Source organism: Rhinichthys klamathensis, unplaced genomic scaffold, assembly GCF_029890125.1.
Source record: "Rhinichthys klamathensis goyatoka isolate OS25496 unplaced genomic scaffold, OSU_Roscu_1.1 h1tg000198l_1, whole genome shotgun sequence".
In the NCBI taxonomy this organism is placed as follows: Eukaryota; Metazoa; Chordata; class Actinopteri; order Cypriniformes; family Leuciscidae; genus Rhinichthys; species Rhinichthys klamathensis.
In genome coordinates, this window is record NW_026606724.1 from 680275 (window position 1) to 707316 (window position 27042).

General features: G+C 41.5%; 1 protein-coding gene across 1 annotated transcript; it reads left to right on the forward strand.

The window, feature by feature from the left end:
• Positions 1–7334: 7334 nt before the first annotated feature.
• Positions 7335–13779, forward strand: smpdl3b (sphingomyelin phosphodiesterase acid like 3B). The gene is made up of 8 exons (XM_056263131.1): positions 7335–7526; positions 8320–8533; positions 10098–10195; positions 10277–10420; positions 10833–11002; positions 11833–12013; positions 12628–12761; positions 13407–13779. Exons 1-8 carry the CDS (start codon positions 7457–7459, stop codon positions 13767–13769), a joined length of 1374 nt encoding a protein of 457 aa, XP_056119106.1. The 5' UTR covers positions 7335–7456; the 3' UTR covers positions 13770–13779.
• The last annotated feature ends 13263 nt before the right edge of the window (positions 13780–27042 follow it).

The window sequence follows — 27042 nt, forward strand, 5'->3', positions numbered from 1 at the left end:
TAGATGCTCAAGAAACATTTCTGATTATTATCATTATCAATGTTGAAAACAGTTGTGCTGCTTCATATTTTTCAGGATACTTTAGAAAGTTCAAAAGAATAGCGTTTATTTGGAATACAATCTTTTGTAACATTATAAAGGTCTTCTCTGTCACTTTTTTTCTGAATGTTATGATCCAATCTGACTTCTGACCTGTAATGCTGCATGAATCATAATCTGTCATGATTCTGCCTTCTTGTCCTTGTTTTTCTTTAGTCTTACTCTTGAGGCAGGATCATGACAGAGCCATGTTTCGTGTACAAGCACATGGCCTCTTGTTTTGGGCTGTGCGCTTGTGTTGTCTCGTTCTCTTACCCCGTCCCCTTGTTATCCTCATGTCATTATTGTTTAATCAGTGTCACCTGTTTGTCCTTATCATTTCCCCCCTATTTAAGCTCCTTGTGTTTGCTGTCCTGTGCTGGTTCATGCTTACATGGTTAATTTGTTTTTGTAAGTATCTTGTCTTGAGTCACTGTCTACCGAAAAGTTTTCCAGTATAGTTATCTTGTTCCTGTGAAGTTCCCTATCAAGGCTACGGAACTCGACATTACGGATGTCGTATATGGGAACTCCTCTCATCCTTCACTTCCGCTGAAGTCTTATAGGCTAACGCCAGCAGAGCTGGCCAATTGACGCAAATATGCAAATACTGAACTTCGTAGCAGTCATAAGCAAGTGCAGCGTCAATTCCCTTCAGAATCTCTCTCTTCACGCTCAAATCGTGTGCTAGAAAGCTGATACTTCACTACAACTTGGATTATTTTGCCGGCGTTGAAGTTGCGCCGAGATACTTGCACTGTCTCCTGCATCCGATGGCAACTAACTGTAACTTGTGCTCGGGCCACATCTTGCCCCCCGACACGCACCTGTTCTGCGTCGCGTGTATGGGTCTGGCCCATGCCGAGTCAGCCCTCAGGGACGGAGGGTCCTGCGACCACTGCGCGGACATGTCTCTCCGAGCTCTCAAAGCCAGGAGGGAAGAGGCTCGCGCAGCAGCGGGGATCGGGCCTACCGCCGCCACTGAGCCGCTGGTAGCCCCCCCCCCCCCCCCCAACCGCGAGTCGAGATTCGTCCCCCGGTGAGCTTTCCCGACCCCACCTTTCAGCCCCCTCGCGAGGTCGCTGACTTCGTTTCCTTCGGGGCGAGTGAGGAAGACGACTCCATGTCTCTGTCTGCCTCCGAGAACGACTGGGGTGCGGAGCAGGCCGCATCGCGGGCGGCCGCGGAGCAAGAGACCCCGGCGGACCTGCAGGACGAGCTCTTCCGTATCCTCTCGAAGGCCGTCGAGGAACTGGACCTGTTGTGGAAGGCTCCCGACAAACCTTCAAAGAGCAAACTGGATACGTGGTTCCTCCAATCGAGCCGCCGTCAGGCCGCTTCGAAAAGAGGAACACCGTTTTTTCCTGACGTGCATGAGCACGTGGTGAAGTCGTGGGTGGCCCCGCAATCGGTGCGCACCCTCACTTCCACCCAAGCCATGTTTGCCCCCGTGGACGAGGCGGGGGACCACGGCTACCTCCGCATCCCCCCCGTCGAGGAGACCGTCGCCGCGCACCTCTGCCCGTCGGCTCCCGCCCTGGGCTCGGACCGCAGCCTGCCGTCCCGAGCCTGCAGATTTACGGCCCACCAAGCTAACAAGGCCTACGGTGCCGCGGGGGAGGCGGTTTCTGCGTTGCATGCCATGGCCGTTCTCCAAGTGCTGCAGGCTAAGCAACTCAAGTCTCTAGATGACGTCGCCTCTATCGACGCTGACGCCATCCGAGATCTCCGTTCGGCCACGGACCTCGCGCTCCTGGCCACGAAGCGTTCGGCCCAAGCAATTGGCCGTTCGATGGGGTTCCTGGTGGTCCTCCACAGACACCTGTGGCTCACCCTGTCGGACGTACAGGAGGCCGATAGGAAGACGCTGCTGAACGCACCGATCTCCCCTGCAGGCCTGTTCGGAGACGCCGTGGAGAAAGTCACTGAGCGTTACTCCGAGACGCAGAAGAAAGCGAAAGCCATGAGCCACGTGATTCCTCGGAGGGCGCCGCCGCCGCCGCCGCCGCAGCCGCAGCCTCGCTCTCGTTCGTCTTCCGCCTCGGGCCGCCAACCTCGGGCCGCCAACCTCAGGCCGCGGCTAGAAGACAGGCAGCGCCCCGCCCGGGACCGGATGCCCGTAGAGGCCGTAGCGGCCAGTGGCATGGAGCGGGCAGCAAGAGGACGCAGAGGAGCCCGCGCAGAAAGCCCACCGCGTCCCCTGCGAGGCCTAAGCAGTCGTCCTGACCGCTCGGGCAAGATGAGAAGAGAGCGCCAGGTCGGCCCCGTGTCCAAGCGGCGCGCTCTAATGCACTTGGTCCCTCGGCGTTCTGCGAGCGGCGCGTGCAGTTGTTTTGTGAATGTTGTCAATGTTGTTTCTTGTTCAAAAATAAAGCAGATCACTACTTCACAAACAGAGCTTTTTTTCTCCTCTTGCACCACACACTGTGTTACCCGCCCTGCCTTCGAGCAGCGCAGAGTCACGGTCAATAAATATTCCCAGCCCTCACATAGCGGCGATGACCGCAGGTTTATATCAGCCCACACTCAGTCATTTTCAGGCAGCGTGGGAAGCTATTCCGGGCATTTCGCCGTGGGTGTTGAATATAATTCGGCGCGGATACACAAACGCAGACCACCCCGCTTCCGCGGCGTAATTCAGTCATTAACTTTGCCCCAAAACGCTCACGTGCTGAGGCAAGAAGTGTGCAGCTTGCTCGAAAAGAAGGCTATAGAACCGGTTCCCCCGAAAGAGTGGGAGGACGGATTCTACAGCCGCTACTTTGTTGTACCGAAGAAAGGAGGGGGTCTCCGCCCCATTCTGGATCTGAGACCGCTCAACAGAGCGCTTCACAAGCGCGCCTTCAGGATGACTACTCTGAAGCAAATCCTGGCGCAAATTCGCCCCGGGGATTGGTTCGCTTCAGTGGATTTAAAGGACGCTTACTTTCATATCCAGATAGTAAAGCGTCACAGGCGATTCCTGAGGTTTGCGTTCGAAAATTCGGTGTACGTTTGGACTAGCCCTAGCCCCCCGAGCGTTTTCGAAATGCGTGGACGCGGCACTTTCACCCCTCAGATCGAGCGGGATGCGCGTCTTGAACCATTTGGACGACTGGCTGGTTCTCGCGCATCGGTGGTTAGGGAAGCAGATGGAGTGGCACATAAATCGTTTGGAACTAGAAGCGGTCTCTCTAGCTCTAAAAGCCTTCCGGTTTCGGCTGAAGCATCGGCATGTGTTGATTCGGACCGACAACACTTCCGTGGTCTCGTACATAAATCGCCAAGGCGGGGTACATTCCAGAGCCCTTTTCAGGCAGGCGGAATCTTCTGCTGTGGGCGGACCGATTTTTCCTCTCGCTGAGAGCGGCTCACATCCCCGGCGTTCTGAATCGCGGGGCGGATATGCTCTCGAGAAGCGGGATTCCCCAAGCGGAGTGGAGGCTTCACCCCGGGACGGTTCAGCTGATATGGAATCGGTTCGGCAGAGCGGAGGTCGACCTCTTTGCGACGAGCGAGAATGCGCATTGTCAGATGTTCATCTCGCTGTCTCGTTCCCCCCGGGAGGTAAACGCGCTGACCGCGCGATGGCCGAGAGTCCGCCTCTATGCTTTTCCTCCGGTGAAAATTTTGCCCATGGTGTTGTGCAAAATCAGGGAGGAGAAGGCGGCGGTCACTCTGGTAGCCCCGAACTGGCCGAATCAGCCCTGGTTCGCGGATCTGGTAGAGTTACTGGCAGGACAGCCATGCAAGATTCCGCTCAGGAAGGTCCTTCTGTCTCAGGCGAGCGGAACGATCTGGCATCCCAACCCCGGGCTGTGGAACCTCGATGTGTGGCCGCTGCAGGGTCGCTGAGCGGGCAGGACTCGCTGCATGCGCGTGTTTTGAATACCATCGCGGAGGCGCGAGCTCCGTCCACCAGGCGCCAGGATGCTTTGAAGTGGGGTGTGTTCTCGAAATGGTGTCAGAATGTCGGTATAGACCCAGCGAACTGCTCTGTGTCGGTTATTCTACGCTTCCTTCAGTACAGGATGGACGAAGGGAGCCTACCATCCACTCTGAAGGTATATGTGGCCGCTATTGCCGCGTTTCACCCCCCTGTTGACGGACAGTCTATCGGTAGACATGCGTCTGTGACACGGTTCCTCAAGGGAGCTAGGAGATTATGCCCTGCACGGCCGCCTTCGGTACCGCCGTGGGATTTAACGTTGGTCTTGGACGCTTTGTCACGACCGCCTTTCGAGCCCTGAGCTTCGATTGCCATTAAGGAGCTATCGGTTAAGACGGCACTGCTTCTCGCTCTCGCCTCGGCGAAGCGGGTTGGGGATTTACAGGCTTTCTCGGTAAGTGAAGATTGTATTCGCTTTGGACCGGGAAACTGTAATGTAATTCTCAGACCGAGGCCGGGTTACGTTCCTAAGTTGCTCAATACCCCGTTCAGAGCGCAGATTGTTTCTCTGCCTGCCCTGTCCACTGAGCCATCAACCTCTCAGGATTCGGTTGCTCAGAGTGCTATTTGCCCAGTCAGAGCGCTCAGGGAATACATTTCTCGCTCGGCAGCTTTTCGACAATTGGACCAGCTGTTTGTGTGCTTTGGTGGGTGCAACAAGGGACGGGGGGTCTCTAAACAGAGACTTGCTCACTGGATTGTGGACGCTATTGTTTTGGCTTATGATTGCCTGGGGCAGGAATGCCCCCTTAACGTCAAGGCCCATTCGACTAGAGCGATTGCCTCCTCGTGGGCTTGGACTAAGGGTATGTCTATTCAGGATTTATGTCTTGCGGCTGGCTGGTCTTCTCAGAACACGTTTGCCAGGTTTTACAAGTTGGATTTGCCCTCTGTAGCGTCTCAAGTGCTTTCGGTGAGTTGATTGCACACACAGCACTGGATAGAGCTGCTCTGCGCTTTGCTTATGAGTTGTTCTGTGTGCTATTTGTGTGTTTGTACTGTTGTCACCGCTATGCGTTGTCCTTCTCTTACTGTTGTTATTGCCCTGTTTTTCGACAGTGCAAACTTCCCCCGGTTATACTGCTCGGGTTATACAAATTCTGGCAGTGTTTGTGAGCTTGTGATTGGTCCCCTTGGGCCAATCAGAGGTTAGAGGTTCGCTATTGGTCAATCTCGGCCTATCAGACGCTTGCATACTGGGGAGGGGCGGTTTTGGTATTGGGTCTGTTGTCAGTGGTTGTTTGCTGCCACGGCGGGATTCTATACAGTTCCCATATACGACATCCGTAATGTCGAGTTCCGTAGCCTTGATAAGGAACGTCTCCGGTTACTTTCGTAACCTCGGTTCCCTGAAAGGCAAGGAACGAGACATTACGCTCGCCGCCGTGTTCGCTATTGATTTAGCATGTTTAACATGTTTGATATTATCGCAAGTCCTAGCGTAGTCATAGTGACGTAAAACAATCAACAACCAATAAAAGCGTTCTCAGAAAAACGGAAACAGGAAACAGGAAGCCATCAGTCACAACAAAGAAACATGTCGACGGACGTGGAAACACAACGAGCGCCAAGTAGGCGAAAATGGACCGTGGATAAAGAGGAGCGCCTTGTCGAGCTTGTCATCCCATTAAATAGTCAACTCTTTATTAAGAAATGTTCACATAACAATGTCTAATTTGATGTTTTTTCATTCCTGGAAAAGAAAGTGATTTATTGTAATTAAACAATATAAATTAATATTTTTTTACTCATCAAACAAAAAATATGCATAAAAATGCCTATTTTAATGGAAGAAAAAATTAGGACCCCTAATAACTAGTGATACCCCCCTTTGTTGAAATTAATTCAGTGAGATAAAATGGTGGAATGGCTGATGTCAAAGTCCTTTGATATCTTTCACTCATAAGCAGTGTGGGGGAAATATATGGGGGGGTGTCCTAATTTATTCCTCCTCAAAAATTGCATTCTTTTAAAATTACATTTCACAGAGAGTCTTAAAAAGGCCTTCCTTATTTTAAAATAGTTTAGTTAAATCGCTGGGTCCTTCAGTATTGTTAAAATTGTTATTACATGTCCGTATGTTGAAAAATAGACAGGCTTTCATGGTGTCCTATTTTTTTCCACATGACTGAATGGTTGCCTTTATATAATTTAATAATAATGATAATTTATTATTATTTTTATTATTATTTAATGATGATAATCACATAATTTGGACAGTGACTCCCACCCCCTGCAGAACACCATCACTGCACTGAGCAGCCATCACTGCTCTGTTTATTTATTGTATATATCGTTTACATTATTATTATAAAAAAAAAATTCCAACTATTCACTGTGCTGCTGCAACACTGAGAATTTCCCCATTGTGGGAACGTAAGGTCTATCTTATCTTACATACCACCACCACTGTAGGCCTACCTTCAGAAATATTTTGGATCATACAACATAATGTGATGCAGTAGCTAACTGTAGCTGCTTCTCCTCCATTTTTGTTAAATCACTGCTGAGCATGATGGGAGGAATTTGGTGGGAATAAAAAGCTAAAATAATCTAGTTGTAGTCCTGTAAATAGTGTCACTACAAGATTCAGTGTTTGTAAAATCTTTAGTCTGAGACTAAAAACTGTGAACCCAAGTCTTTAGATGTGAGCTGATAATCTTATAAAGTCTTTTCTAAATCTTTTCAAAGTCTTTAGGTGTACAGAAAGCATTACTTAACCCCATATAGTAGGCCTATATGGAGAATGAAATTGTCAAATATGAATGTTATATGCATTCTGTAAAAAGTAGCCTACACAGGGAGTTTTTAAGTTGAACTGAACTATTTAAAAGGTGTAAAATACTTAAATAAGTAAAAAGGTGCCACAATTAATTGTAGTAAAGATCACTTATGTCTTTGCACTTATAAAAAGTATGTTTTATATCTTGGAAATCTGAGTACAATACAATTATTCCTTTTCAACAGTACTAAAGTACAAAGTATGAAGTACAGTCACTCAAGTACGTCACCTCCTGCGTGTAATATAAAGTACAATATTTATGACTAAATAGATTTAACACTGATTTGTGGTTTGTTTGTAAAGACGGTGTGGAAAAGCTGATTCTGAAAGGCTATTGTTACACAGAGAACTTTCATACATGAGGCTACAATTTTCATTTTAATGTTGAGCTACTACAGTATGAACAGCAAGACGTGTGTTATAGTCTACCCTCAAAATAGCAGCACACTAAAATAGACTGACTAAATGTGTCACATACTTCTTCTCTAACACTTGTAAACAGCTGGAGAACAACTAGCGCTCGTGTTGCTGAGAAGACCGACCCTTTCTGTTTACTCCCTCCAGCTGACTTATCTTATCTGTCAGTTTATGGAGGACTGTGGACTGGATCTCTCACACACTCAGAGCGCAGTCCCTGGATCTCTCACACACTGACGGACAAGCTCACAATGGCATGTGTTTGGAAAGTTGTTCTTCTCAACATCTTCATTGTCTCTGGTAGAAGTAACGTGTTGACAGGTATGTCTTAATGTTTTACAGGTTAGATTTAACTTAAATAACACTCCACTTATTTTAAGTGACAAGTTGTTTATTGAAGAGCAAAGCTTTCGGCAGTGTTTTACCATTATGAATTTATTCGAGCATGAGATAATGTTTTGTTTTTAACATGGAAGAAATAAAGCTGATTTTAAGGCAGTGTGAAGGCGAACGTGCAATGAACACTTGAACTTGGTTATGCAACAACTGATACTACAATACAGTTCAGAGGTAGAATTATATTACAACTGGATTAAAAATCGATACAAAAAAATTGGCAGATTGCCTCCCACTAGCATGCTATAAGGACATTATGTGGTCAACAATATTTTATTTATTATTTTTGAAAACATTTTTTATTAAATTGTTTGATTTAATATTATATATACAAAAAAAAATGATTGCAAAATTATTTATTTATTTACTTTTTACCTTACACTAGTGGCCAAAAGTGATCCTAGGAAAATGTATCAAATATTATTAAAAATATTTTGTACTCATATTCCGTAGTTGTGCCTGCAGTGCAGTCGATTGTTTTATTTGTGATAATAACGCAATGAAACATGGCAAATGGCAAAATTTCCCAGAGCATAAAGTTTTTCCCCATTTGTTTTTAATTTAAAAGAGTTACAAGACATTGAAACCTAAATTAGGAGAAACAGTCATCCCAAAAGACGGACTATATATTTAAAATGAGATCTCAGGAAAATGTATGATCAATATATCACCAGCCTGATTATTATATCTCTGATGATTATGCACTTGTTTGCCACAGGTCATTTTTGGCACATCTCAGACCTCCACTGGGATCCGTCTTATGATGTAGGGAGTAACTCGGCATCAAAATGTGCATCTAGTGGAGGCCGTCCGACCCCGAATGCAGGAATATTTGGGGATTACTCTTGTGACTCCCCGTGGACTCTAATAAACTCATCAGTGCACGCCATGAGAGAGATCCTGCCGGACCCGGACTTCATCGTTTGGACGGGGTATGAGCCACATGTCCTCTAAACTCACGCGACTCTACTGATGTATTTAAACCCGCAAGTTCACATCACCCCGATTCCCTTAAAAAAAAAAAAAAAGCCAGTTGGATTTTTCCTTTGGCTTCTAGATTATTGCAGAAACCAACAAAAGTTTATGATTCATGCACCTTTTGTTCATTATGATAATCCAACACGAATTTTGAAGCCTATACAATCGGCAGAAGTCGTAAGCTCTAAACGAACTATATCATGGTCACATGTTAAAATGCAACTACAAAAACACGTCATCCCTGCAGCACTTATTCAGTTTTTACTGATTTTAAATAGATATTCAACACTATTATTGGCTCTATCATACACCCGGCGTGACGCAAGTGTCTTTTGCTAGTTTCAGCCCGACACAGTTTTCATTTTCACGCCCTGCGCCACGTTGTTTAAATAGCAAATGCATTTGCGCCCATCTGTTCCCCCATGGGCTGCTGGTCTAAGAACGAGGTGTGTGTTCGGGCGCATTTGTTGGAGCGTTGCTATTTTGAGGAACTGAGATAGACTGAGCCATTGACCAAATGAAATCTGGACTAAAGTCAATGGCGCATTATTTTTTTGTTGTTAAAAGGGTGCATTTAAGCGGGTCCATAACATGCTTACACTCACACACACACACACACACACACACACTGCTTATTACACACACAGGGACAGCACACAAACATGCCAAAAACAAAAGGATTACAATGTAAAAGATTAATGTTGTGTACATAAAGATATGGTGGAATCCGGCTTGTATGCTTGAGCGCTTTTACTTCTCTCTCACACACACACACGCATGCACGCACACACACACACACACACACACACACACACACACACACACACACACACAAGACCTATAAGACCAGTTTGGTTGAAGGATGTTATATTTTATTATATTATAAATGTTAACACTTTACAATAAGGTCACATTTATGCATTAACATTAACTAACATTTTAACACACACAGCTTTAACCTCGCGCACGAGCTGATCAGTTTCCTCGCTAGAGAAGCGTTCAGTTTTTCCGCTTGCAAATCCCGCCATGTAAATAGGGAATCCGCCAGCGACCACAACTGGGAATGGGAGATGAGACTCTGATTGGTTTATTTCACGTAGCGCCCAAAACACACCCATTACTCATTAAGAGAGTATAGGGACAACTCTTTTACACCATGCGCCGGGTGCGCCGACCATTTTCCCCGTCGTTAGACTAGCAAAAGTGGATTCGGACACGCCATAAGTGCACTTGCGCCGCGCGCTTTACGCTTAGATCCTTAAAATAGGGCCCTGACAGTCAAATGTCAAAAAATAATTTTCAGGCCAAAGGCTTTTAAAGCAAAGTTTTGGAAGCAAATATAAAATGTGTATGCGTGTGCAATGATTATAGTAAGAGAAAATTGGCCAACAAGGGTATGATACAATCCCCATTCTTCCATAATATTATTTGGGGAAATAACAATAATGAAGAACGAGTTGGCGTCTCAAACATTTGACTTATGTACTTTCCTCTCCTCTGCTGAACTGTTTTCCACAGAGATGATACGCCTCATGTGCCCAATGAGCAGCTGGGAGAAGAACCCGTCCTGAGAATAATCGGCAACCTCACCCACATCATCAAATCTGTCTTTCCTAGTATGTGTTTCATTAGGCCTATACTATACCTATATATATTTTTTGGTTTATAAAATTCATTGTACATCTGTATTTCTTTAGAAACCAAGGTGTATTCTGCGATGGGAAATCATGACTACCATCCAAAGAGTCAAATGCCTCCAGAAAAGAACAGAATTTATGAGCAAACAGCAAACCTGTGGCACGACTGGCTGCACACCGCCTCCAAAGAAACCTTTAAAACAGGTACAAACTAAAGCAGCGCATTACCAACAACACACTGACACACAAAAAAAGACTATAAGACCAGTTTGGTTAAAAAAGGGTGTTATATTTTATTATATTACAAATGTTAACACTTTACAATAAGGTCACATTAATGCATTAACATTAACTAACATTGAGCAATTAATTCATATTTATTTATCTTTGTTAATAATAATAATTCAACTTAGCTCAGGTCCGTTAAATAATATTATGCATTGGTAAATGCTGAAATTAACTTTAACTTAAATTAATAAATGTATTTATTCATTGTTAATGTGAACTAATGTTAACAAATGGAACCTTAATGGGATTGTGAAGTGTTACCGTAAATTCTTATATAGCTTTAAAGAATGTCATATAACTATGCTTGTTAATTTTCTGTCTTTCACAGGTGGATATTACACAGAAAAGTTGCTGAATCAAACTGGCTTCAGAGTGATGGTGCTCAATACCAACCTCTATTATGACCAGAACAAACTGACAGAAAACATCAAAGACCCTGCAGACCAGTTCAGATGGGCTCACCAAGTGCTTCAGGACGCTGCCAAAAATCACGAGAAGGTCACTGTATATATATTATACACTGTAAAAAAAAAACCCGTTGTTTTTACGGAAAAAAACTGGCAGCTGTGGTTACCAGAACTTTACCGTCAAAAATACGGTAGCAACGTTATTGGTTTTACAGACTTAACTTAAAATTTACAGTAATAAACCGTATTTCATTATCTGATATAATGCAAATTTACCAACCTATTGAAGTATTAATATCTGTTTTGTATCATAGTAATACACTGACAACTAACAATAACTACAGCAGTGATGAGAGTCACATGATCAATCAAAGCTCATTATAGGCATTCTTCCACAAGAGAGTTAATACAATTATATAGAAGCGGCGCAGTGTTATTTGCACAAACACTAAACACCATCATGGTAACACACATGAAATTTTAAAAATGCAATAAACATTCATTTAACAACATTAAATGTAACATAAAACCCTAATGTACATAACTGATTAAAAAAAACTAAGAAACATAGTTATTTCAACAAAAATAAATCAAATGTGAAGCGTCACGCAGGGAATTGTGGGAATGTCAATTTACGTTTTTTCACTGTAAATTATACAATGAGTTGTTCTTTTTCACTTTCAAAATTTTTACTGTTATTTTACAGTAAAATTACATTAAATGTACGTACCGTTAGATCTATCACAGTTATTTACCGTATATAGTAAGGAAACTTTCTGTTAGCCAATTAACAGTTTTGCACTGTAGCATTTTTAGTCTTTTACCGTTAAAATCACGATCATTTTTTACAGTGTACAGTATTTATAGAGCGAGGGAGCTAAACCTTCAGTTTTGTGTGATTCTTTGTTCTGTTTTACCCAGGTTTACATCATCGGCCACGTCCCTCCAGGGGTTTTTGAGAAGAAGCGAGATAAGGCCTGGTTCAGAAAGGAGTTTAATAAGCTGTACATCGATCTCATCCAGAAGCACAGCGCTGTTATCCTGGGCCAGTTCTTCGGGCATCACCACACGGACAGCTTCCGCATGTTCTACAGCTCAAATGGTACCGCAATTTTGCTACATTTTCTGCATCTTTTTGGACAAATTGGCCAAGAAATGCATTTCTCAAAGCATTTTTCTCCCCTTTATTATCCATGCATCATTTTAATTTTTCTTTCCAGAGTTGCATTTGGCTTGCACACTACTAGAGACTAAAGATATTATGTACTATGTGTTATGGACAAAACCATCAAAGAACCATTTTTGGTCCCCCAAAGAAGCTTTCAGTGATATCTTCTTAGAAAAAAACAAAAAACTGCTCTGTCTTCAAAACGTTTGTACAAATGGGTCAGAGTTTGCGTGCAGGTGCGCAAATTTTCCCATCAAGTTTGTTTTTATAAATCACAACGTATGCGTCGGAAGTGGCGTACGTACGCCTCTTTCAGGCCCTGTTTTGTGCGACGCAACGGTTATAAATGAGGCCCCAGATGTGGGCCGGATCTGGGCCGACACTATGTTGCTGTCTGGGTCTGCTCTACTGATGTAATCTATTGGTGGATTGGTGCATATGTATATATATATAGGCGTGAAACCTCCAATATTGGCCCGTGTTTCAGTTTCATTGTCCAACCCCTGTAAATTGCTGCTTTACTAACTTTTCAATATCCTTTTACACAGGATCTCCAATAAGTGCGATGTTCCTGACACCAGGAGTTACGCCCTGGATAACAACACTACCTGGTGTGAAAGATGGCGGAAATAACCCTGGGATTCGCATCTTTGAGTATGACACCAAAACACTTGTGATCAAGGTAAGATGCATCAACAAGGAAAAAATCTGTATTTATATGACAAACCAAAATTTATTGAGACACCTTCAACATTTCTCACATTATCTCAGTTTATTCGCTATAGTTTAGAAAATGGTGATAAAATATGAGCAGAACTCAGTTTTATCAGATCAGTGGATATTTCACTGGTTTTGTCCGTCCTTCTGTTAGACTCTCACACATGAATTATGTTGAATATCTGTCAGCTGTTAAATTTAAGAACACAATTAGATAATACCAGTTTAGCTCAACCAGTGACCAAGCATGTTGTTCAGTCTGTGTGTAAAAAGAGCATTAGCAATTAAAGAAAAAACACTTCAGCAAAACATGCTCAGGTCAAAGTGTCTGAATAACTTTTGGTCCCAAATTTGTATAAATGTTAGTCACAGTATGAAGAATTATTGGGTATAATATGTCTTATAATATGTATAATATAATATATCTGTATAATATGAGTTTACTTTATTTTGCTCTCCTCACTTACATAAATGAACTAGTGTCCTGCACACACTAGTAAAAAAAAAAGATCAAAAATCATATGGTGTTTGAATCATTTTTGGTTTGACTGTATATAACAAACTTACAACATATTTACACTTCTGTTCTTGGTGTTTTGCGTTCCTAAAGGATATAGTCACCTACTATCTGAACTTGACGCACGCAAACACGGCCCGAGCGCGCTGGGAGAAGGAGTACCGCCTGACGGAGGCGTTTCGAGTGCCGGACGCCTCTCCTGCCTCGATGCACCGCGTGATGGAGCGCATCACCAGCGACCCGTGCTCTCTGCAGAAGTACTTCGAGTTTAACTCGGTGGGTTACGACCTGACGGAGTGCCACGCCGACTGCCGCGTCGATCACGTGTGCGCGGTGAGAGAGGTCGACTTCGAGGCGTACGAGCGCTGTGTGCTGAAGGAGGGAGGATCATCCACAGGACCAGTGCTGTTAACTCTGCTTCTGTCTCTGATGATGAGTCTGCGGTGCTTCAACTGATCACAGAACAGCATCATACTGTCAGCTTATCCCTCCAGACTGGGTCTCAATATCACCAGTATTTAAAGTAGCCTAGATGAATAACTTTAATATTTGCAGTAGTCAACATTTGAAGTGGATCAAAACCTTTCTTCAAAGTTATACATGAATTTTGAACCACCCATCCTAGGACAACTTTGATTAACTTTTTTTTGATACACTTCAAATGTTGACTAGGCCTACTAGGCTATATTTGGGGCCAGATTTACAAAACAGGGCAAATTAGCGTGAGAGCACCAGTGTTGGGAAAGTTCATTTTCTACATGAACTAGTTCAAAGTTCAGTTCACAAATTTTAAAATGAACTAGTTCAGTTCATAGTTCATACTTCAAAAAATGAACTAGTTCATAGTTCTTTTTTTTTCCATATGTTGCTGCGAGCTTCTTTTTTTTATTATTATTATTGCCACCGCCCATATACAACAACCACAGACAGCAATTATTTTATCGACGGGCAAGGTTTGCACAGAAATGTAAGATTTTCCCATCCTCACCGACCTTGTCATAAAACTCGTTTAAATGATCATACGACGCCCTTCGCTGCTTTGTCGATGCTGCTTTTTGTTTTGATGACGCACGCGACGGTATGGAGGGATTATTGGGACAGATTGAAAACTAAAAGTCTAAAACTAAAAGTCTTAAACGAAAACCAAAAGTCTAAGTTTGAAACTAAAAGTCTAAGTCGAAAACTAAAAGTCTAAGTCAAAAATGAATTTGGTATTTAGGATTGGGCATTTGGTATTTAGGATTGGGCATTTGGTATTTAGGATTGGGCATTTGGTATTTAGGATAGGGCATTTCGTATTTAGGATTGGGCATTTGGTCATTTAGCCATTTAGGATTTAGGATTGGGCATTTAGGGATTTAGGATTGGGCATTTAATCATTTAGCCATTTAGGATTGGGCATTTGAGGATTGAGGTACATGTATTCCTATTGAACCGAACCGGTAGCCTACGGGCGTCACGGTTCGGTGCACGAATTTACACGGAGAATACACGGTATAAAAATAAATCAAACTCTAAATAGCATACATTTCACTCTATTCGCGTTTGGTGTGAACGCAGCATAATAAACAGGCTGCGATATCAAAATTGCAATGTTGGAGTGTGTGCTGCAAAGTTCAAACTGCAAAGTGTGTATATCTACACTCGCAATAAAATACAACATTGTGCTTTTGTCACACTCTAAAATCTTGTCAAACTGTAACCTACAACTGTCACCCAACCAAAATCACACACACACACACACACACACTCTCTCTCTCTCACACACACACACACACACACACACCTAGTTCGTTCGCGCCCACGCCTCCCCCTCTCTCTCTCGCGCACACACACACTCCAGCATTGCAATCTTGATATCGCAGCCTGTTTATTATGCTGCGTTCACACCAAACGCGAGTAGAGCGAAATGTATCGCTATTTAGAGTTTGATTTATTTTTATACCGTGTATTCTGTATTCTCCGTGTAAATTCGTGCACCGAACCGTGACGCCCGTAGGCTACCGGTTCGGTTCAATAGGAATACATGTACCGTTCCAGTACCCCTATACAACGCTGTCATTAAGTTGAAGTTATCACATTATAAAGTACAGTCCTCGCTCCAGACCTGCTCTGTTTGGTTTCATTACAGTGTGCTCCTTAGCACTGGACTGACTGGAGCTCCCTCTGCTGTCCATAAGGTGCCTCTGCACCAGCCATTTCAAACCCAGCCTCCAGTATTTGGGCCACGCCACCTTATTTGCATACACTCCTCAATCCTCAATCCTCAAATGCCCAATCCTAAATGGCTAAATGATTAAATGCCCAATCCTAAATCCCTAAATGCCCAATCCTAAATCCTAAATGGCTAAATGACCAAATGCCCAATCCTAAATACGAAATGCCCTATCCTAAATACCAAATGCCCAATCCTAAATACCAAATGCCCAATCCTAAATACCAAATTCATTTTTGACTTAGACTTTTAGTTTTCGACTTAGACTTTTAGTTTCAAACTTAGACTTTTGGTTTTCGTTTAAGACTTTTAGTTTTAGACTTTTAGTTTTCAATCTGTCCCAATAATCCCTCCGGTGCGTGCGACACTGGTGTGGCTGGTGTTGCCAGATTGGGTGTTTTTTTCGCTACATATTAAGGCCTGTTTACGGTGTGTTTTAGCCAGGTTTTCGCCTGGAAGGCTATATAGAAATCTGGCACCCTATTGAACGAAGTTAAACTGAGAGACCGTGCGTTCACAGACACCAGAATGAACGCGTTCACATCGGGCAGTAATACAGCACGTTCAGTTCACGTTCGCCCAAAATATGAACGAGTTCATGAACTATCGTTCATTGAACGCGTTCAGGCACAACACTGGAGAGCACAATCCCATAAAAGCACCGATGGGAATGGAAAGTTCTGCTCGTGATTTACAGACAAATGAAAGATCACAGACTCAGCCGGATCATTTCCATAATGACCAACACAATCCACCAAGAGCAGCGCAAACAAGCGTCTGGTTTAAGACGTGCTTTTTTAAGGGCGGTAAATAATGGTGCAAATACCAGTTAGGTGACGAGCGGAAACCTTAGTAAATCACCTTGCATGTTTCATTTAAATTCTCACATCCCATAAATGTTGGGTTTGAAAGGGAAACTCTTACAAATGCATATGCAATAATATCAGCTGCAAAAATAACCCTGTCCAAGCCTTTTCAGCGTTAATGTTTTTACTACATGTCTAATAAATCCTGACGGTATAGTTTTTAACACTAAAAGAGGGTTTGCGCTGGAGCTGTTAGTAAATCTGGCCCCAGATCTATTTTGATTTGCTTATATTTAATGAACTGTCTAACCCTAAAATGAAAATGCTGGCATGAAGTTGTTTTTTGTGAAGAATGTTTATTTTTGGACCCCAAAAGAAATTTGGAGAGACATGAGCTAGAGTTTATAAATGACAGAGTTTTCATTTTTGGGTGAACTATCCCTTTAAAGTCGGCATGAAACGGAAGTTGTAATAGTCTTTTCTTCCCTGTGTTGTGCTGCAGGTATGATGTATTTTTGTAGGCCAAAATCTGGAAATTGAATTGCATTTTAGCACTTTTGGTTCAATCGTCCTGAAGTCAATGGGTTTTTGTGTGTGTGTGTCTGCTTGTGGTGGACACATTTCCACATTTTTTTCTATGACATAAAATACATCAGTAATACCTTCGTGTGTTTTCTATAAAGCTTTTACTTTTTAAAAACGCAGTTGCTACCAAGTGATCAAGTGTCTAGATGGGACTAAAGCTTGTCGTGTTGTGTGGTGTTAAGTTTTGAATTACCCATGTAAGTATCATAAACTTTGAATTTGAAATCTTTATTTCGAACATGGAAAAGAAAGTATATAAAAATATTAAAAATGTTTAAAAACATAGGAGAAAAAAACAACAAATGAGCAGCAAAAAAAAATAATATTCTGTTGACATACTTCTATAGGGATCTCCCAGTCACGTGACCCCTAGCCGCTTGTCAGCCATTTTGACGGAATACATCCGTCGGCTACTCATAGATCCATTGCCGTGGGTAATATATATTATTAGTATATTATACTAATAATATAATTATTAGTATATTAATATACTAATAATATAATTATTAGTATAATTAGCCTAAATATTGAAATACTTTGCGCTACAGTATTGATATAATTGCATGCGCAAAATCATGGTACAAAATATCTCGATACTGAACAGAATCGATTTTTCCCCCCACCACGTCATGTCATCACACTTATTTTTAGCATCACAAAAATAAATATACAAGAGGAAGATAAAGGAATTAGGAATCATATATCCATATGAAGCACCACAAGTTCTTTTTACAGGCATTAAATGTGTAGAAAAACTTCCTGACATTGAGTTCGGTGACATTACAGCTACCTTGTTCACTTCCCATCACGCTACACCGGAGCTTCATTAAAAGAAAATGATTTTTCAATCATCACCGCAAAGGTTGGTCAATTTTTTTTTTTTTCATCAAATTATAGTAGGCTACCTACAATTTTTAAACTGAGTTTACAGGGGAAAACACAAAACAAAATCACCAACAAGATTAAGTGCATATTTTGATTACCAAAAAACAACACTCGGCCCGGCAAACAGATGGGCTACTCAAATGACACTCGAAATTTACTCAAAGATGCCTTATTAATTAATACATTTAAAGTAGCCTCCTCTGTATGGATAGAAAATTGTTATATTACAAGACACACATTAAGATAGGCTTCTCAGAGGTTACTCAACATGTTTTATTATGACAGGTTTAAAAAATAATCAATGAAATAATGATAGAAATAATGTCTCTTCTGTATTAGAAAAATAAATATATAAATAACTAAAAGAAATACCTCCAAATTGAACAAAAATAGCTCTCACAAACTTACAAAAACGAACTAACAAAATGTATTTATATCTTTAGTTTTCTTCCTCTTTATCCTGTTTTTCTTCCTCGTCCTTGTTTGCCCATCTATATTTTGCTGTAGAGCTGATCTTTCCAAGCAATTTTTTAAAAACCAGGACATTTTCATCACTTTATAAAAAACAGCCAGGACAGGACGTAAAAACAGGACATGTCCTGGGAAAACAGGACTGTTGGTCACCCTAATTAAGTGTATCTTTAATGAATTTGTTTAATCTAGTTTGATCCAAGAAAAACGAAATAGCCTATATATACTTTTTTATACAATCACTGACTGTCACTGTAGTATGATAAACTGTCATTGAGACTGTCTCAACCTGTGTTTCTAACGATTTTATAAGAAGTGTCAAATAAAATACAAGATCAGCTTTTGGTATTTGAAAACGAAAGAATGTAATGTGATAATAGGCCTAACGAATTAACTGATCTAGGAATGTATGTATGCGTTTTGCCTGTTAATTGCCGCCAACCACTTTTCTCCGTTTTGTTTCTTTTGGGATACGGTATAAAGATATTCCTTTTGTATGATCACGTATCTGATTGCATCCAAATGCACAGCATCGCTCGGGCATGATAGGAATATTTCGCGACGAGCTGTATTATCACCGGCGGTTTAGCATTTTCTATACCGTCAAGATGGCTGCTCCAAATGGCGTGACGTCACGCGGGACGTCCCTATTACATGTGCGAAAAAGGAGTAGGGGAGAGCCGGGACGATTGAAACCAAGGGGGTAATCCATCGACCGGAAGTTGAAGCCGGCCGGGTACCGCCATCTTGTTTTACATTTTACTTGTTTTACTCTGTCATTACAATTCTTTTTTTTTCAATACTCTATTCAATTGACAGTTCTCTCGTGTTCTTTTTGCTTTTTAGTTCTTTTCCCTCACCTTACTTCCTGGAACATGAATGCCATGTGAATTAATGTAGCCTTGGCCAGAATTTCTTAACCTTTTACGTTGGTTTCTTTTCCAATTTTCAACATCTCTCTGTCTTTTTCTTCCTTTTTGTGGTGTGTTGGCATCCTCTTCCTGGCCACTTTCAACCCCTCCCTCCTAAACAGGCTCAATGTCTACTGTCTCAGTCCCTCGATCTTCTTCTGTCTCCATGTGGCCCTCATCAATTGCATGATCTGTGTCCCTGCCTGTCTCTCTTTCCCCATCTTCTGCTGTCTCCATGTGTCCCTCATCTCTCTCCCTCATCTCATGCTGTGTCCCTAAATTATATAATTAATATTTATTAATATCCTACATGAATGCCCTGATACTAATAATTCAGGGTAAGGATTAGATAAGGTAATGTTCTAACTTATTTTCTATGCAAGTCAGAACTCACTTCCTCCATCTGTCTCCATGTGTCCCTCAAGTTGATCTCTCTTCCTCACCTCATGTGGCTGTGTCCCTTAATGATTAACACATTAATATTTATTAATATAATATCCTACATGAGTGCCCTGAATCTATTAGTTCAAGGCTAGGGTAAAGTAGATTATGAGAAAGTTCAAAAGAATATTCTCTGTCAGAACACAGGCACAGTTAGCCAGATCAGACCAAACCAATGGGATTAACGTTAGCCATGCTAGGCTAGGCTAACAAGGTAAGGCTCTCAAGGCATGATTATGTCTTACTGTCATCACTCTTGTGAGGAAATGCATTCAAACAACTCTGACTCATCTTCAACTTCTTCAATATACACTCACCTAAAGGATTATTAGGAACACCATCCTAATACTGTGTTTGACCCCCTTTCGCCTTCAGAACTGCCTTAATTCTACGTGGCATTGTTTACGCCAAATTCTGACTCTACCATCTGAATGTCTCAACAGAAATCGAGACTCATCAGACCAGGCAACATTTTTCCAGTCTTCAACTGTCCAATTTTGGTGAGATCTTGCAAATTGTAGCCTCTTTTTCCTATTTGTAGTGGAGATGAGTGGTACCCGGTGGGGTCTTCTGCTGTTGTAGCCCATCCGCCTCAAGGTTGTGCGTGTTGTGGCTTCACAAATGCTTTGCTGCATACCTCGGTTGTAACAAGTGGTTATTTCAGTCAAAGTTGCTCTTCTATCAGCTTGAATCAGTCGGCCCATTCTCCTCTGACCTCTAGCATCAACAAGGCATTTTCGCCCACAGGACTGCCGCATACTGGATGTTTTTCCCTTTTCACACCATTCTTTGTTAACCCTAGAAATGGTTGTGCGTGAAAATCCCAGTAACTGAGCAGATTGTGAAATACTCAGACCGGCCCGTCTGGCACCAACAACCATGCCACGCTCAAAATTGCTTAAATCGCCTTTCTTTCCCATTCTGACATTCAGTTTGGAGTTCAGGAGATTGTCTTGACCAGGACCACACCCCTAAATGCATTGAAGCAACTGCCATGTAATTGGTTGATTAGATAATTGCATTAATGAGAAATTGAACAGGTGTTCCTAATAATCCTTTAGGTGAGTGTAGGATTCATCAGTTTGTTTCATAATATTCATCAAAATCGTTTCTGCCTCAGACAGTTCCATGTCTGCAGTTGTGTCAGCCATTTTGAATGCAGTTTTAGGGCACCAACTACACTTACGCCCTTCTGGCTCTGAACAAAAATGTGGGTCCTACATGTATTTTTCAGAGCCAGAAGGGCGTAAGTGGACTTACGCCCTTCTGGCTCCAAACATTACTCACACTTTTGTGTTAGGTCTGTATTGTTTTGTTGCTTTATTCAATACAGTTTGATCTCAGATAGGTCTTTTTGGCACAACTAGATAGAGCTCATCAAGACCTTTAATTTGATATATAGAACTCATTTTCGCCCAAAATGCCACTTACGCCCCTCTGGTTCCAAGCCCTCGATATAGCCTACCGGTTGACCTTGTTTTCTTCATAATAACAGGCTATTCAACTAGCAAACACTCAATATGATTTAAGGAAGAAATGTAAGAATATGAATTGTAAACGGATTCGTCAAAATAGCATATTAGAAAGAGCACGCAAAATGCGCACGGCTTATCGCCTATTGTTTATTGGGCGACAGAATAAAATGGTTAATATGAACCTTTAAATTAAAATAAATTACAAAACATGTTTGTAACAATTATGTACATAATTAACTTGTTAGGTATTGTTCATAAAAACAAACATTAGATGAACAGTTGCCGTTTAAACTCATCCGTCCCACCCCTGTGTTGCAACCGTCCCGCTCAGGCGGGACGATTGAAACAAAGCACAACTCCCGTTCAAAGTCAATTTTTACTTAAATCATTCTATATTTGTACCGAATAACACATGATACTAAGAGAACACATATGTGAGTTGTTGATTACAAAAACAAAAAAAATCTATCTGTAATCTTATCTTAGAAAATGACGTTTATCTGAAAAGTGTTTCAACCGTCCCGGCTCTCCCCTATACACAAGTTTACGCGCCAAATCATGGGCGCCGCCATAACTCTACTTAAATGCACTTCATTTCCGCCGGAAGAGGTTTGCACACAGCGTCTGCCGGTGTACACAGCGACGGTTCCACGACTGGAGATGGCGTTACTATCCCCCACCCGAATTCAGTGCAGAACACTAACATGACGACGTGGCCCAGCATAACGTACAGCGAGATTTGCTCCTACTTCGTGCAATCCATGGCAATAGATGGAAAAGCAATTGGACAATCTGAAAGCCGTCGAGGCATATCAATATCTGCACAGCAACAAAGTCGGTTGTGTCATGTCATACACAGCTAGATAAAACAGACATAACGTGCAAATAACTATCAGTTTATGTCCGTGGTAATAGCAAATGTATCTGTGTGTTACTTTAATGTTTCTTTTAACATAATAACAACAATTGTGGCTAAATAAGTGTTTGCAGTTTATAGCTTAATCAGGGAAGACATTTACATGATTATAGGAAATAAAAGAAGCATGTTGTTGCGGATGGAATACGTGTTTGTATTTGGAAAACGGACTGTAACCTATAACATGACTTACTGCTGAGCTATAAATAAAGACATGATCTCTTTTGCAATTATCCTTATGACTCTGCATTGTTTTACCTGCTGTGTACCAACCAACCATTTTACCGGTTAAAATACCTTTAAATGTCGAAACTAACCCCTTAAAATGCAGTAGCCTATTCTACTTACAACAAAACGATTGAAGCCTCTACTTATTGCAATAAATAATGCAATCACTTTTCGCCACCGTGCCGGATCTCCGGCGTGCGGCCGTGAGAAAAATATTTTCCCGATTCATTTTTGTCCAGCTTTAACGTGTTAAAATATTTAATGCAAACGCAACATCTGTTCTTTCTGTCATCCTTTTGCTAGGGTTATGACCATTCTCTTATTCACGCAAATGCTTTAACCACTCATGCGCGACTAGACAAAAGAGAACGCGCTGTCAGTGAATGTCCTCCTGACGATCCGAACTATATCATAGGCTTCTTAGCTAGAGTGCAAAGTGTGTGTGTGTGTGTGAGCCATGATGATAATAATTAGGCGATCGAACTGTGTGTGAGAGAGAGGCGCGGGCGCGATACTGTGTGAGTGTGTTTGTGCAGGGGCGTCGGACTGGGGGTAAAACCAGTACTGATTACCAGGGCCCCAAGGGGAGAGAGGGCCCTTGAAAAGTCTGGAATATATTTGATTTTACCTTGATATTTTCATTTCCTAATTAAATTTCATAATGAATGTCAGATGAAATGTAAAGTTAGTGTATTAACTGAATAACTTGGTTGATTGGTTGATTGATTGATTGACGGTCTTATGGTCCCACCCCTTGTTAATGTGCCAAATGGTTTAGTCCATCTGCACGCATTTTGTAAATGTTAGTTGAGCTGCATCTCGTTGAGCGCTGTAGAAATGTCTTTCTCAAAGAAAGCTAAATCAGGCCACCAAAAAAGAAAGGAAAGACAGGAGAAGGAAAGAAAACAAAATGAGGGGAAACAATTGGTTACTGACTTCTTTTCAAAGAAAGGTGAGCACAAACCAGAACACGAAATTTATAGTGCTAAACTGCTCGTTAGTGCTAAAAATGAACTGAGACAACCCAACGAGTTTCACTGTAGCTACAGCTACCAAGCTACCTATGAGTGAGACTAATTAGCCTATTATTGCTAATTTTAGATATTATAGCCTATTAATTTAAAATTTTTGTTTCAAATTAGGCTATTATAATGAAGTTTTGTATGCAAACAGCATTATTAGTGTACAGTTTATTTATTTAGCCTTTACCTCAGATTACATATAACCAAATTATCATCTGAAAGTGTATGTTCTGCCACATACACTTTCAGATGATAATTTGGTTATATGTGTAAACTGTACACTAATAATGCTGTTTGCATACAAAACTTCATTATAATAGCCTAATTTGAAACATGTTTAATTTTAAATTGATAGGCTGTTTGCATTGCATTGTGGGGTCCATCAGGACTGCCTATGCATAGGGCCCGGGATCTTGTGCTACGCCCATGTGTTTGTGTGTAAACAATGGAGCGCATGGACCTCTTCGTAGCTGGTTTGCGGTCGTAGAACTCTCTATCTAACCACTCGTTCAGGTGCTTTCTCGAGTGTTTACAACCAACTATCACACACATCGTTCCCGAACCACCTTTCTTCATGTTGTAATTGTTATGTCACTGCGATATCAGCGCTTTGTCGAAGCTAGCTAGCAAAACAAACCCAGACCGCCAGAACGGAAGTGGGTTGCATCGACGGGAGGAGTTTAGGATGTAGAGCGGAAACGGCTCATAAACTTGTGTATAGGAAGAAGTAAAACTGATATACCCCTACCCATAGACATAATAAATACATAGACGCCCTATTGGCCGCTGGAGTGTACGTCAACGGCGCCGCCATGTTGGGGATGGCAACTTTCCCATACCTCTCATACCGGGAATTGAGAAAAATGCCTGTTTTGTGCGCTGCTTGGGGCTGTACACATCGCCACACAATTGAAAACAGCTTTCGAGGACTTACCTTTCACAAGCAAGACTGAACGTTTGTTTTTGGTTGTATTTGGTCATGATTTAATTAGTAATAGTAACGTTCAGAGGTTACATTTAAAAATACTACTGTTATTGTGTCACGAAATGTAGTTTTAATAGTTTTTCAGTCGACAATGTAGTTGTTTAAAGCTCAAATCTGTGGTTTGTTTATAAAGATAGCGCCTATTTAAAAATTTGATCTGACGTTTTCGGAGTTGAAGATGCTATCACCGGGGCTCAGCGCTCGTCTACCCCGCCTGGAACAGCCGTACCTCGGCCAGTGCTTCTGAAGTTTTGCCGCTGACTCGGATGTCTGTAGTCTAGTGGTTAAACATGAGATATCATTCGTCTTGTGTATATCTAACGGGCGATCTTTGGTCTCATTAATCTATAAATGGTTCCCTAGTAAATCGTTTTGGCTGAGGGCAAAGTGAAGTTTCATAACTTTATATTTAGGCTATTTTAACGTTGTATCCTACTGTATGTGTGACTGAAGCTACTTCTGTTATAATGGCTATTACTGATCAATAAAACTGAAATTTAACAAAAAAGAGTTAAATATTAAAATGTCACTATTTAACTTATTTTTTATTGTATATATTCTGTAATTGATATTTCTTATTCTACTGCTATTATTATAGTATTAATAATAAACTATATGCTATTATCAATATTTTTATGATTGTATTATTGTACTTATGATATTATATAATTATACTATTCATTACTATTTTATTTGCTGTATACTATTTGTTTATTTTATTGACTAAACTATTTACTATTACTCCTCACTTTATGTTATTACTATTTGCATTGCACTATAGTTGTAGTACCGTAACATGTATTATCATAAAGGATCCATCAGTTATCTTTGTTATTGCTAAAATCTGGTCAATCACAAAAAATGCTTTTTTCCACAATAAGAAAACTTAAATTATATCTCAGTATATGGGGGTCTTCACCATTCTTATCCAAGAATAAAAAGCCAAATACATGACAAGCCTGAGCTTTGACCATTCTTTATTAAAAAAATATATTTTACAAGTCTAACTATCGAGATTTTAAATAACTAGAGATGGAACTTTTTGTACACCACATACAAACCACTGAAATCGGTTGATAAATGTAAAAACAGTTTGTTTTTATCCAGAAAAAACGCAGCTCACCGTTTACTTACATTTGATTACAGTGCAGTCTTGCCCTCCGCAAAATGGCGGACCCGTTGACGTATCGCAGCAACGTTCCAAAGCGGCCAATAGGGCGTCTATGTATTTATTATGTCTATGCCCCTACCCCCTTAATTCTTACAGTCATTCAATTTACAATTTTTATATTATTATTATCAATTTGTTCTATACATCCATACACATATACACACATATACATATATATATACATGTATACACACATACATATACACTCACCGGCCACTTTATTAGGTACCCCATGCTAGTAACGGGTTGGACCACCTTTTGCCTTCAGAACTGCCTCAATTCTTCGTGGCATAGATTCAACAAGGTGCTGGAAGCATTCCTCAGGGAGTTTGGTCCATATTGACATGATGGCATCACACAGTTGCCGCAGATTTGTCGGCTGCACATCCATGATGCGAATCTCCCGTTCCACCACATCCCAAAGATGCTCTATTGGGTTGAGATCTGGTGACTGTGGAGGCCATTTTAGTACAGTGAACTCGTTGTCATGTTCAAGAAACCAATTTGAAATGATTAGAGCTTTGTGACATGGTGGAAGTAGCCATCAGAGGATGGGTACATGGTGGCCATAAAGGGATGGACATGGTCAGAAACAATGCTCAGGTAGGCCGTGGCATTTAAACGATGCCCAATTGGCACTAAGGGGCCTAAAGTGTGCCAGGAAAACATCCCCTAACACCATTACACCACCACCACCAGCCTGCACAGTGGTAACAAGGCATGATGGTTCCATGTTCTCATTCTGTTTACGCCAAATTCTGACTCTAACATCTGAATGTCTCAACAGAAATCGAGACTCATCAGACCAGGCAACATTTTTCCAGTCTTCAACTGTTCAATTTTGGTGAGCTCTTGCAAATTGTAGCCTCTTTTTCCTATTTGTAGTGGAGATGAGTGGTACCCGGTGGAGTCTTCTGCTGTTGTAGCCCATCCGCCTCAAGGTTGTGCGTGTTGTGGCTTCACAAATGCTTTGCTGCATACCTCGGTTGTAACGAGTGGTTATTTCAGTCACTGTTGCCCTTCTATCAGCTCGAACCAGTCTGGCCATTCTCCTCTGACCTCTGGCATCAACAAGGCATTTCCGCCCACAGAACTGCCGCTCACTGGATGTTTTTTCTTTTTCGGACCATTCTCTGTAAACCCTAGAGATGGTTGTGCGTGAAAATCCCAGTAGATTAGCAGTTTCTGAAATACTCAGACCAGCCCTTCTGGCACCAACAATCATGCCACGTTCAAAGTCACTCAAATCACCTTTCTTCCCCATACTGATGCTCGGTTTGAACTGCAGGAGATTGTCTTGACCATGTCTACATGCCTAAATGCACTGAGTTGCCGCCATGTGATTGGCTGCTTAGAAATTAAGTGTTAACGAGCAGTTGGACAGGTGTACCTAATAAAGTGGCCGGTGAGTGTATATATATATATATATATTTGGGCTGTCAAACGATTAATCGCATCCAAAATAAAAGTTTGTGTTTGCATAATATATGTGTGTGTACTGTGTATAATTATTATTAATACATAAATACCCACACATGCATGTGTATTTAAGAAATATTTACATGTATATACTGTATATAGACTGAATGTAGCCTATATATAATGTATATTTTATATA

Excerpts from the sequence above, each read along its gene's own strand:
- smpdl3b (XM_056263131.1), top strand. The coding sequence starts at position 7,457 with ATGGCATGTGTTTGGAAAGTTGTTCTTCTCAACATCTTCATTGTCTCT. Across the intron at positions 7,527-8,319 it reads TAGAAGTAACGTGTTGACAG|GTCATTTTTGGCACATCTCA; the intron begins GTATGTCTTAAT and ends TGTTTGCCACAG. Across the intron at positions 12,762-13,406 it reads CCAAAACACTTGTGATCAAG|GATATAGTCACCTACTATCT; the intron begins GTAAGATGCATC and ends GCGTTCCTAAAG.